The 13,556-nt window shown below is 43.3% G+C and overlaps 2 protein-coding genes across 3 annotated transcripts in view; both read right to left on the bottom strand.

The window, feature by feature from the left end:
* The window catches only part of LOC106566903 (V-set and transmembrane domain-containing protein 2-like protein), a 37,387-nt gene extending 33,198 nt beyond the window's left edge, over positions 1–4,189 (bottom strand). The window contains exon 1 of the mRNA XM_014135475.2: positions 3,843–4,189. Within this exon, the coding sequence (XP_013990950.1) occupies positions 3,843–3,960 (118 nt within the window). The 5' untranslated portion in view covers positions 3,961–4,189. The remainder of the gene's footprint in view (positions 1–3,842) is intronic.
* Positions 4,190–12,271: 8,082 nt separating this feature from the next.
* The window catches only part of LOC106566902 (beta-catenin-like protein 1), a 36,898-nt gene continuing 35,613 nt past the window's right edge, over positions 12,272–13,556 (bottom strand). For both annotated transcript variants that reach the window (XM_014135473.2, XM_014135474.2), the window contains one exon: positions 12,272–12,600. In XM_014135473.2, coding sequence (XP_013990948.1) covers positions 12,512–12,600 — 89 coding nt within the window. In that variant the 3' untranslated portion in view covers positions 12,272–12,511. The remainder of the gene's footprint in view (positions 12,601–13,556) is intronic.

Genomic DNA, 13,556 nt, shown 5'->3' with positions numbered 1-13,556 from the left:
GCCACCTAACGTCCATGTCCTCTCTCTGCTCTCTGCTCTCTGCTCTAGGCCTACAGTCAGTCCTGCTTCAGCCTTAGCAGTTTCTGTTGACTATTCATTATGCCAGGCTCACGCTGAGCAGGAGAGGCTGACAGGCTGGTCTCTGGCCTGCTCTCAGTGGTGGGAGCCTGGCTGGGCTGGGCTGGCAGCAGCTTCTCTCCCTACCATGCACAGCCAGGAGGAATCATCTTGGGACAGATGTCCCTCTGGTGGGAAGGGTACTAAGGCCTTAACCAGACTAGGTTACCCTGAGACCAGGCAAGATAAGCTGCTCTGAATGGCACACTTCCTCTCCACTCCCTATTTTATGAAAAGGACATTTGAAAAATTTGCCTTGATGTCATATGTTATTCAATAACCTATCGGTTAAATCATATTACCGGTATATTCATAATCTGTACACTGTTGGCTCTCAGTGTCTCAGTCTCTATGTGGGAGTTGCAGGATGTGGTTGTTTTCTCTCCTCTTTAGCACTTAATTGATTAATTAATGTCATTTGATTGGCTAGATACAGTGCATTCGTAAAGTTTTCAGACCCCTTGACTTTTTCCAAACTTTGTTTCGTTATAGCCTTGTTCTAAAATGGAATAAATTGTTTTTTTCCCTCATCAATCTACACACAATAGCCCATAATGACAAAGCAAAAACAGGTTTTTAAGAAATGTTTGCAAATGTATAAAATAAAAATGAAATATCTCATTTACATAAGTATTCAGACCCTTTACTCAGTACTTTGTTGAAGCACCTTTGGCAGGGATTACAGCCTAGTGTCCTCTTGGGTATGACGCTATAAGCTTGGTACATCTGTATTTGGGGAGTTTCTCCCATTCTTCTCTGCAGATCATCTCAAGCTCTGTCAGGTTGGATGGGGAGCGTCGCTGCACAGCTATTTTAAGGTCTCTTCAGAGATGTTCAATCGGGTTCAAGTCCGGCTCTGGCTGGGCCACTCAAGGACATTCAGACTTGTCCCGAAGCCACTCCTGTGTTGTCTTGGCTGTGTGCTTAGGGTTGTTGTCCTGTTGGAAGGTGAACCTTCGCTTCAGTCTGAGGTCCTGAGCAATCTGGAGCAGGTTTTCATCAAGATTTCTCTGTACTTTCCCTCGATCCTGACTAGTCTCCCAGTCCCTGCCACTGAAAAACATCCCCACAGCATGATGCTGCCACCACCATGCTTCACCGTAGGTTTCCTCCAGACATGACACTTGGCATTCAGGCCAAAGAGTTCAATCTTTATTTCATCAGAACAGATAATCTTGTTTCTCATGGTCTGAGAATCCTTTAGGTGCTTTTTGGCAAACTCCATGCTAGCTGTCATGTGCCTTTTACTGAGGAGTGGCTTCTGTCTGGCCACTCTACCATAAAGGCCTGATTTGCTGAGTGCTGCAGAGATTGTTGTCCTACTGGAAGCTTCTTCCATCTCCACAGAGGAACTCTGGAGCTCCCACCGGGTTCTTGGTCTCCTCCCTGAGCAAGGCCCTTCTCCAGCCGATTGCTCAGATTGGCCGGGCGGTGGTTCCAAACTTCTTGCATTTAAGAATAATGGAGGCCATTGTGTTCTTGGGTACCTTCAACGCTGCAGAAATGTTATGGTACCCTTCCCCAGATCTGTGCCTCGACACAATCCTGTCTCGGAGCTCTATGGACTATTCCTTCATCCTCATGGCTTGGTTTTTGCTCTGACATGCACTGTCAACTTTGTGACCTGATAGACAGGTGTGTGCCTTTCCAATCAATTGAATTTGCCACAGGTGGATTCCAATCAAGTTGTAGAAACATCTCAAGGATGATTAATGGAAACAGGATGTACCTGAGTTCAATTTTGAGTCTCATATCAAAGGGTCTGAATACTTATGTAAATAAGGTATTTCTGTTTTTATTAGCAAAAATGTCTAAAAAAAAAAGTTTTTCGCTTTGTCATTATGGGCTATTGTGTGTAGATTGATGAGAATTTTTTTTATTTAATCCATTTTAGAATAAGGCTGTAACGTAACAAAATGTGGAAAACGTGAAGGGCTCTGAATACTTTCTGAACGCACTGTAAAAATCCCTCTGCATAACAGTTGGTGATGCAGACTGCAGCATTCAGAAAATCTGTAGTGAATTACAAATAATGGATCATGTCAACTGACACAATGACTGCAGGGACATTATATTATAATATTTTGCCCACCTTGTAGCCTTTCAGGGCCAGTTTACCTGCTCTATGCTATCCCTGTTGCCACTAATTTAGGTCAGAAGCAGTGGGAGATTCATGCATCTGTAGAGGTGATGGCAAGCGGTGGATGGACAGTCGGCTGTCTGTAACAGTGTGACCTGCATGTAAGCCTGGTCTGTCTGGTTCCAGCCCACTGGCAAGAGGTTTACCCACACACCCTGGAGGAGCAGGTAATGAGGTTTCACACCCTGATACAAATGTAAGCTTTATTTCTGCACATTCATTTTGGACACCAAGGTGCTTCCCATTTTCAAACTGGTTTACTCTGATAGTTTTATCAGGGCAACATATTCCCCGTCTTAAGCTTTTCCATGGTGGACTAACGAGCCCTGGTGAGGCCATGTTCCTCTGCAGTTTTCCTCCTCTGCTTTTCCTTAGATTAAAAGTTAATGAGTCATCAGAGAGATCTCACTTCCGTCACTGATCACACAACCCAACATCACACTCTACTTCACACAACCCAACCACAGAAATGATACCATGCATGTTATCATACCAATATCTGCTAGTAATACCAGTGGGCATAATAGTGATGGTAGAAATAGTGCTGGCAGAAGTAAGAATCTGGTGTTACACTTTGTTCCGGGGTATCATCAGTATCTTGCTCAAGGGCATGGAGGCACTTAGCCTCACACGCAATCTACTCTTCTCGACAGTCCATTTTTCTACCCATGCCAAACTTCTGCCCACACATCTGCTGAGCTGACAACCAAGCAGCTGGAATCTCAAACAGATGATGATGAACCCAGACAATACATGTTTATCTGAATGATGCAACTAACTGTAAAATAGACTGCAGGAAGCCTGAGAGAATGTTGGTGCATCATAAGAGAGGATGTGTCTCTAGTAGAGATGTTTTAGTCCTCCAGTTAGTAACAGAATGTTGACCATTGTAGCCTATTATTGGACTACCCACTGCTTAAATGGCACTTGTTATCCACTAAATTCTGAAAAAGATGAGTATTGTGTCAGAATATAGGCTTGATGTATTCAATTACCACCTGCAGTGGTTCTTTCAACAGTTAATTTTCAGAAGCTGATCATTACATTGTTGTAACTATACAATTATGAGGCCAAAATCAAAGCAACCCAGCTGACATAGCTTAGTTGAAACAAATAGATGGCTTCCACACACATTTCATTTTCAATAACAATGTCATTCAGCAATATGGAGAGTTGCACCAACACGAGGTATTTTCATCATAATATTTCTGCCCCCACTATTGTCCTGCTATGACGTAAATAGGATTGTCAATGTGCTAAGTATTAACTTTTATTTCACAGAAAACGGTATCTACAGATTTGTACATAAACAAATAAAAAAAGTTAAATAACTGTGCATATAGAACATGAATTAGCTGCAGGGCTTGACTACCGGTAATATATTAATCCCTCATCCTTCTACCTCAGGTGTTCCCTTTATAAAGAAAAACACCTTTGCATCAGTTGCCTCCACCCTGATCGTAGGCTACTCTCCCTCTATACCCGCAGTATCTTCGTGATGTTTACTGTCAATTGTTCCTTTCCGCATGTTGCACACTAATATCTTTAGAATTGAACCAAATAAAACATTAGGACAGAAACGTACCGTTCCCGGAGATGTGGTTCTCTACCTCTGCACGTCCAGCTTGCCTTGTGGAGGCACTAAGTTGGATGTAGAGTCCCATGTAATGTAAAGTCCCTACTATTACCCCAAAGGCTCCCATCTCTTTTGTTTGAGATTCCGTATTCTTTGCCTCTCTCTCACATTAGGTGTACTAAGTTTACAAGATAAAATCCAGCCAACGTGTTGTATAGATAGACCCCGATTTGAAACAAAAGCGCAGATCGCAGATATGCAGCGGTTTGATGGTACTGCGACCCTCTAGTGCAAGTCGCTGATACCTCGCTTCAGCTCGGTCGGCTCTGGATGCGGCGGAGGGAGATTTCTCCTTACACAGAAAGGGGAGTGAGTGCCTTGCAATGGGGAATATCAATTAGGCGGAATGATCTGAGCGAGTTATTTATTCATTAAACTTTTACAAGATGGTCCTTCTTAAAGCTGTAGGACCATCCATCTTTGACAAACTATATCTATCTGTCTGCATTTATAGCTTTCAAAAACCAAAACAAATTAAGACAACTGATGCAACACATAAATGAACATGTTCAATTAACCCTGGCAGGATATCAACAGGTGGAGAATTTATGAATGTCTTTGCCTACATCAGTCACATGTTGCTAATCACGATTCCAATAACTGGAGTTTTCTTTATTGGCTAAGTGTCCAAAAAAAATTGCTATCACTGGTGCAACTAGGCTTTGGGTGTCAATCAATTTTGGAAGTCTGCATGCTGTTTGGTTTGGCGCTGATATGATCAACCTAAAGCCATTAGATAGAGTGACATAAACATCTGATCACCACTTCAGCTATAATCACACATTCGATGCGCCTGTAAAAGTCATGCATAGTTAATGTATTCATCTCCACCTGACAGTTAAGATAGAATTTGAGAAAGAGGTATATTGAGGACAATTCATAGCTTTGGGGGGAAATATTTTCCTGATCGTAAAGCCTAACATAGGCTATTGTCTCCGGTTTGGTCGTAAAAGCACACAGACGCATCACAGCCATTTCAGGGACCAAGGACACAGCACTGCACAGCTAGCACAATCAGCCCCATGGACAGTGCCAAACTGACAGGATGCGCTCTTCGCCCTGGATGCACAGTTGCACACAGCACATAGTGGACAGACTGTGGGATATACAGTGGACAGGCTGTGGGATATACAGTGGACAGACTGTGGGATATACAGTGGACAGGCTGTGGGATATACAGTGGACAGACTGTGGGATATACAGTGGACAGACTGTGGGATATACAGTGGACAGACTGTGGGATATACAGTGGACAGACTGTAGGATATACAGTGGACAGACTGTGGGATATACAGTGGACAGACTGTGGGATATACAGTGGACAGACTGTAGGATATACAGTGGACAGACTGTGGGATATAGAGTGCCTTAAGAAAGTATTAATACCCCTCAACTTATTCCACATTTTGTTGTGTTACAGCCCGAATTCAAAATTGATTAAAAATAATGTTTTCCCTCAGCCATCTACACACAATACCCCATAATTACAAAGTGGAAACATGCTTTTTGGATTATTTTCCAAATTGCTTGATAATTAAATACAGAAATATCTCATGTACATAAGTATTCACACCCCTGAGTCAATACTTTGTAGAAGCACCTTTGGCAGCGATTACAGCTGTTTTCCACACCTGTATTGTTCAAAATTTGCCCATTATTCTTTTCAGAATTCTTCAAGCTTTGTCAAATTGGTTGTTGGTCATTGCTAGACAACCATTTTCAGGTCTTGCCATAGATTTTCAAGTAGATTTAAGTCAAACTGTAACTTGGCCACTCAGGAACATTCACTGTCTTCCTGGTAAGCAACTCCAGTGTAGATTTGGCCTTGTGTTTTAGGTTATTGTCCTGCTGAAAGGTGAATTCATCTCCCAGTGTCTGGTGGAAAGCAGACTGAAGCAGGTTTTCCTCTAGGATTTTGCCTGTACTTAGCTCCATTCTGTTTCTTTTTTTATCCTGAAAAACTCCCTATTCCTTAAATGATTACAAGCATAACATGATGCAGCCACCACAATGCCTGAAAATATGGAGAGAGGTACTCAGTAATGTGTTGTATTGGATTTGTCCCAAACATTAGACTTTGTATTCAGGAGAAAAAGCTTATTGCATTGCCACATATTTTGACGTATTAATTTAGTGCCTTGTTGGAAACGGGATGCATGTTTTGGAATATTTTAATTCTGTTCAGGCTTCCTTTAGCGTTGTTTAAGTTTGTTGAATTTTTTTTTGTGTTGTTTAAGTTTTCTATCACAGCCATTAAACTCTAACTGTTTTAAATCACCATTGGCTTCATGGTGAAATCCCTGAGTGGTTTCCTTCCTCTCCGGCAACTGAGTTAGGAAGGACGCCTGTATCTTTATAGTGACTGGATGTATTGATACGGCATCCAAAGTGTAATTAATAACTTCACCATGCTCAAATGGATATTCAATGTCTGTTTTATTTGTTACCCCTCTACCAATAGGTGCTCTTCTTTGCGAGGCAATGGAAAACCTCCCTGGTCTTTGTGGTTGAATCTGTGTTTGAAATTCACTGCTCGACTAAGGTACCTTACAGATAATTGTATGTGTGGGGTACAGAGATGAGGTAGTCATTCAAAAATATTGTTAACCACTATTACTTCACATAGGACTTGTTAAGCACATTTTTACTCTGAACTTATTTAGGCTTGCCTAAACAAAATGATTGAATACTTGACTCAAGACATGTCAGCTTCTATTTTTTTATTACATTTGTAAAATTGTCCAAAAACATAATTCCACTTTGACATTATGGGGTATGGTGTGTAGGCCAGTGACCCAAAAATATATTCAGGGAGTAACGCAACAAAATGTGGAAAAAGTCAAGGGGTGTGAATACTTCCTGAAGGCACTGTAGCACAATCCATTGGGAACGGAATTTGGATGAGGACTTTTATCATAATCACCACAATTATCTTCTTCATAGCATTAATAACCACATAATTAATAATTCACTCTGTTGCAGCCACACATGTACTCTCATATTTATTAACTTAAATGTCTTGTGTTTAGAGATGGATACATGTGATAAGTTACATCTATTTTGTTTTATGAGCTGTTCAAGGAAAACAGGCTAGAACAAACATTTTCAGAATTGAAGAACACTGCTAAAGGAATCCAATTAGGAAGATCATGTGGCTAATAATGGACATTCACAGTGACCACTGCATGAGATATATCATTACAACCTTCATGGTAAAGGAGCTAAGGGCCTGATATTAAATCTTCCACCAGAAACACATTTTTCAATAACATTGAAATTGCAGTTTGTCTTCCCACTTACATCATGTACACTGCAAGGAACCAGGGAGAAGAATCACAGCACACGGTGTTCAATTCAATCACTTGGAAAAGACAATTATTCTACTTCCTCTCAGCTGTGAAATTGCTGTACAACCACTGTTAACATGGTGGTGTCATAATCACTGATAAGAGATGCGTGGGGTACCTTCCTGCCAATACAATATGCAAATGACAATTCTCTCGTTATAAGCGATATTAGAGCGCAGCTTGCAGAGCAGCTGTTACGCTGTTGGAGAACGGCCTCCTTTGCCTCATCCCTGCCGCGACGACGCCACTGCAACGTGAGACATGAGTGATTGGCATGGCAAGATTGCTCCCACATGTTCTAGGATAAGCATTGCTATGGTGATGATGTCATTGAGCCTCTGCTCGAGCCTGGGCCGGTGGCTCGCACTCATTTGCATGTTAAGTTTGATGCTGTGGCAGAGCATCAATAAAAATGCACTCCCTCATGACACCCTTGAAGGCATATGGTCTCTTCTAATGCATCACACATACAAACACAAAAAAATGCAGGATTCATTGAAATTACTTTACGATTCTAGTTACCAAGGAGATCACCATCCGCGGGGACACACATTCCGAACGCTCACCTCCCCACAATTCCCAACCAACTCCGGTACTCCAGTTCTCTATTCATTTGAATGTGTTGACAGTTGGAGAAATTGCTTGAGCTGCGCTGAGAATTCGAAAAGTATGAAAGCCAACGGTCCAATATTCTAGAACACTGCAAGTTTTGGACTATGATAAACTGTTTAGATTGAACGTCTGCGAGCAATATGAAGCATTCCATTTCTAAAACAACTGAATATTAAATTATGTCAACATCTGCAGTGAGCAAAGTGGCAACAGGGCCATGAGGCATAAACATAAACAAGAGTAAACAAAGGTATGGCACAGAAAGCTGCACTATTTAAAGTTCCAAGGCATCTGATTTGATCTCAATATCAAATGATTTCTGGTATACAACTAAGTACCTTACTGTGATTGTTTTCAATTAAAATGGTCAAAAATAAGTAAAAATAGCTTCTTAGCTTAATGCAATTTCGCAAACAAGAATTTTGATAGGACTGGGAGTGGTCTGAGAGGGGTCTAATGGGAGGGATGTGTAACCTGTAAAGAACTGTTATCCCTTACAAAAAAAATGTTTTTTTTCCCCCAACAAACTTCCTGCCAGTTTGTGGCAAATTTGATGCAAACTAAATAGTATACCACATAATGTTCCCAGAAGTTTGCAAATGCTTGTCACTAGTGGTGAAACTGAGGCAAACCTTTGGCAACAATGATATTTATTGCCACTAGCGGCAAACAGTTCACCAGAGGTTAGTGGCCAACAGTTCACAATGCAGATAGCCCGGTTAGCCAATGTGCGGGGACACTGGTTGGTCTGGCCAATTGAGGTAGTATGTACATGAATGTATAGTTAAAGTGACTATGCATATACGATAAACAGAGAGTAGCAGCAGCGTAAAAGAGGGGGGGGCACACAATGCAATAGTCCGGGTAGCCATTTGATTACCTGTTCAGGAGTCTTATGGCTTGGGGGTAAAAACTGTTGAGAAGCCTTTTTGTCCTAGACTTGGCACTCCGGTACCGCTTCCCATGTGGTAGCAGAGAGAACAGTCTATGAATGCGGTGGCTGGGGTGTTTGACCATTTTTAGGGCCTTCCTCTGACACCGCCTGGTGTAGAAGTCCTGGATGGCAGGCAGCTTAGCCCCAGCGATGTACTGGGCCGTGCGCACTACCCTCTGTAGTGCCTTGCGGTCGGAGGCCGAGCAATTGCCGTACCAGGCAGTGATGCAACCAGTCAGGATGCTCTCGATGTTGCAGCTATAGAACCTTTTGAGGATCTCAGGACCCATGCCAAATCTTTTTAGTTTCCTGAGGGGGAATAGGCTTTGTCATGCCCTCTTCACAACTGTCTTGGTGTGTTTGGACCATTCTAGTTTCTTGGTGATGTGGACACCAAGGAACTTGAAGCTCTCAACCTGCTCCACCACAACCCCGTCGATGAGGATGGGGGCGTGCTCGGTCCTCCTTTTCCTGTAGTCCACAATCATCTCCTTAGTCTTGGTTATGTTGAGGGATAGGTTGTTATCCTGGCACCACCCGGCCAGGTCTCTGACCTCCTCCCTGTAGGCTGTCTCATCATTGTCGGTAATCAGGCCTACCACTGTAGTGTCGTCTGCAAACTTAATGGTGTTGGAGTCGTGCCTGGCCATGCAGTCGTGGGTGAACAGGGAGTACAGGAGGGGACTGAGCACGCACCCCTGGGGGGCTCCAGTGTTGAGGATCAGCGTGGCAGATGTGTTGCTACCTACCCTCACCACCTGGGGGCGGCACGTCAGGAAGTCCAGGATTCAGTTGCAGAGGGAGGTGTTTAGTCCCAGGATCCTTGGCATAGTATTGAGCTTAGAGGGTACTATGGTGTTGAACGCTGAGCTTTGGTCAATGAATAGCATTCTCACATAGGTGTTCCTTTTGTCCAGGTGGGACAGGGCAATGTGGAGTGCAATAGAGATTGCATAATCTGTGGATCTGTTTGGGAGGTATGCAAATTGGAGTGGGTCTAGGGTTTCTGGGATAATGGTGTTCATGTGAGCCCTTACCAGCCTTTCAAAACACTTCATTGCTACGGACGTGAGTGCTTTGGGTCTGTAGTCATTTAGGCAGGTTGCCTTCGTGTTCTTGGGCACAGGGATTATGGTGGTCTGCTTGAAACATGTTGGTATTACAGACACAATCAGGGACATGTTGAAAATGTCAGTGAAGACACCTGCCAGTTGGTCAGCACATGCCCGGAGCACACGTCCTCGTAATCCGTCTGGCCCCAAAGCCTTGTGAATGTTGACCTGTTTAAAGGTCTTTCTCACGTCGGCTACGGAGAGCGTGATCACACAGTTGTCCGGAACAGCTGATGCTCTCATACATGCCTCAGTGTTGCTTGCCTCGAAGCGAGCATAGAAGTGATTTAGCTCGTCTGGTAGGCTCGTGTCACTGGGAAGCTTGCGGCTATCCTTCCCTTTGTAGTCTAATAGTTTACAAGCCCTGCCACATAAGACGAGCGTCGGAGCCGGTGTAGTACGATTCAATCTTAGCCCTGTATTGATGCTTTGCCTGTTTGATGGTTCATCAGAGGGCATAGTGGGATTTCTTACAAGCTTCCAGGTTAGAGTCCCGCACCTTGAAGGCGGCAGCTCTACCCTTTAGCTCAGTGCGAGTGTTGCCTGTAATCCATGGCTTCTGGTTGGGCTATGTACGTACATTCACTGTAGGGACGACATCCTCGATGCACTTATTGATAAAGCCAGTGACTGATGTGTACTCCTCAATGTCATCGGAAGAATCCCGGAACATGTTCCTGTCTGTGATAGCAAAACAGTCCTGTAGTTTAGCATCTGCTTCATCTGACCACTTTTTTAAAGACCGAGTCACTGGTGCTTCCCGCTTTAATTTTTGCTTGTAAGCAGGAATCAGGAGGATAGAATTCTGGTCGGATTTACCAAATGGAGGTCAAGGGAGAGCTTTGTACGCGTCTCTGTGTGTGGAGTACAGGTGATCTATAATTTTTTTCTCTCTTGTTGCACATTTAACATGTTGATAGAAAATAGGCAGAACTGATTTAAGTTTCCCTGCATTAAAGTCTCCGGCCACCAGGAGCGCCGCCTCTGGGTGAGCGGTTTCCTGTTTGCTTATTTCCTTATACAGCTGACTGAGTGCGGTCTTCGTGCCAGCATCCATCTGTGGTGGTAAATAAACAGCCACGAAAAGTATAGCTGATAACTCTCTAGGCAAGTAGTGTGGTCTGCAATTTATCACAAGATACTCTACTTCAGGCGAGAAAAATCTAGAGACTTCCTTAGATTTTGCGCACCAGCTGTTTACAAATATGCACAGACCGCCCCCCCCTCGTCTTACCGGAGTGTGCTGTTCTATCTTGCTGGTGCAGCGTATATCCCACTAGCTGAATATCCATGTCATCATTCAGCCACGATTCCGTGAAAGATAAGATATTACAGATTGAATCTCATCTAATTTATTGTCCAATGATTGCACGTTGGCGAGTAATATTGACGGTAACGGCAGCTTTCCTACTCGTCTTCTGCGGATCCGAACCTGGCACCCCGCTCTGTGTCCTCTGTACCTGCGTCTCTTCCTCTTGCAAATAACTGGGATGTTGGCCTTGTCGGGTGTTCGGAGAATGTCCTGCTGTTGAAGAAAAAAATCTTAGTCTAATCCGAGGTGAGTGATCGCTGTCCTGATATCCAGAAGCTCTTTTCTGCCGTAAGATACGGTTGCAGAAACATTATGTACAAAATAAGTTACAAATAACGCGAAAAAAACACATAATAGCACAATTGGTTGGGCGCCCGTAAAACTGCTGCCATTTCTTCCGGCGCCATTTAAAAAAAATCTGTGGCAATGGTTTACCAGAAGTTGACAACACAAGGATTCTCACTAACTCATGAATAAACCAGAGCGCACATCACAGAATCTGCTTACCAAGCACATTTCAGTTTCTACTAAGAGCTGCGAATAAGGCCTACCCGCCCCATTCCATTGGGATTGCCGAGGAAGTCATATGAACAGACATGGTGCAGTATGATACCAGCACCTTTGTCACCCTGGGAATCCCAGGCATCAGACCACATTACCACTATCTGTAGGGTGTCACGCTGTGATTTCACAACCCAACTGCGGCAGTCCTTCTGTGTAGAGGCATACTGTATATTCAGACATCCTCCCATTAAATATGTATGCTTGAGATATAAATACCATTCTAGTCTTACCAGATGATGACAAAAGGCCTGAGAGTAGTTGTCTATGCTTCTTTTAGGTTGTGCGTCATGCCCTTGGCCTACACGGTCTTCCCTCAACCTCTCTTACTGCTAACACAACCCTGCCAACAGCAACAAAGTGGGAAATAATTAAACATAATTCACCTGCACAGAAAACAATGTGACAGGAATTTATTTAATTACTTAAGCATTTCTATCTCAAAAGAAGGATGGAAATGAGGTGTAAATGGGGATTTTAAAAAAATCACAAAAACAATCTTATCCAGATGGGATTTTATTACAAAATACACAAATCAAACAACACAAACATGTGAGTCTGAAAGAGTTGCAGCTTAAGATTGCACATCTTTGTTATTATATTTTGAGTCACTATAGTCCAGCACACAGAGAGAGCAGTCAATACAGCTTCGTTGCACCTGCTGGACACTGGTATCTTCTGTCTGAGTGTGTGGAGACCCTCTGTCCTGGTCAGGTACTCCTCCCAGGGATTGGTTAGGTTTAGAAGTTCTCCAGCAGGTCCATAATCCTCTTCTGCTCACTCTCTTTGAACTCCTCACTCTTCCCGTCCCCAATGTTTTCAGCATACTCTGAAAAAGACAAATCCCCAAGTTTAGTCTGGCTGACTATGAGCTCTTCACACAGTCTTCTTTTGAATCAAACCACTCCATGGGCATGGTTCCTGTAATCCACACAAATCAAAGGAATGGGAATTGAAACCTAGGAGGATGTTCCTGAATGACAATGACATAACCGCTCTTTTCCTCTCTCTCACGCCCACACAAGAAAACATGCATGAACACACAGTTTTCCCATACGCGTGTTAAATAACCCATGGCTTAGTGCCGAGGCCAGAATACAAAAAAGGAGATATATATAGAAAAGGCTGCAGTCTGTAACCTAAAAATCTAGGATATAGATTTTTCTAAAACTGAATCTCCAACCCTATGTTCTAGCCTGTAGATCCAGTGTTGCGCTCTAGCAGTGCAGTACGTTTATTCCTACATCCCCTGACTTACACCTCGTCTCTCAAGGGTACATACTTCAGCCTATATTCCCTGCCAACTCACACTAGACTCTTCTTTAACTGAGGCAAACTCGCTGTGGAACGCCAGGCAGTCACACAGGTGTAGCCTCTGAAAGCAGCAGTCTATTTGTGAGTCTAATGTGGAGGAGAGTGTGCTGTCAGAAGCCCAGCGCAGGTAGCCCCTCTTGCAGGATTACCAGTAAAGCCTGTGGACCCTTGAGAGAGGAGATCAAAAACAAAGTTTCTCTTTTAAATGCCAGAGAATAAAAGAGTTTCTGACAATGGCCTGAGGCAAGGGGAAAAACATGCCTTCAATAGACTGCTGGGGTGAATCATAAGGAGTTCACACAGAGGATTCATCTCCTCCTGAGATTCAGTAACCATGACCAGAAATTTAAGAGACTCACACACTTTCTAACACAGAGCGGCGCTCTGAATCTCATATTCATGATGACTGATAGTAAAACTATACACAGTGGTATGAAGCAGTAACAAAAAACAAGACTCCAAATATTTTCT

This window comes from Salmo salar, chromosome ssa13, assembly GCF_905237065.1.
Source record: "Salmo salar chromosome ssa13, Ssal_v3.1, whole genome shotgun sequence".
Classification (NCBI taxonomy): Eukaryota; Metazoa; Chordata; class Actinopteri; order Salmoniformes; family Salmonidae; genus Salmo; species Salmo salar.
Note: the sequence above shows the minus strand (reverse complement) of the source record. Positions and strands in the feature narration are given on the sequence as shown.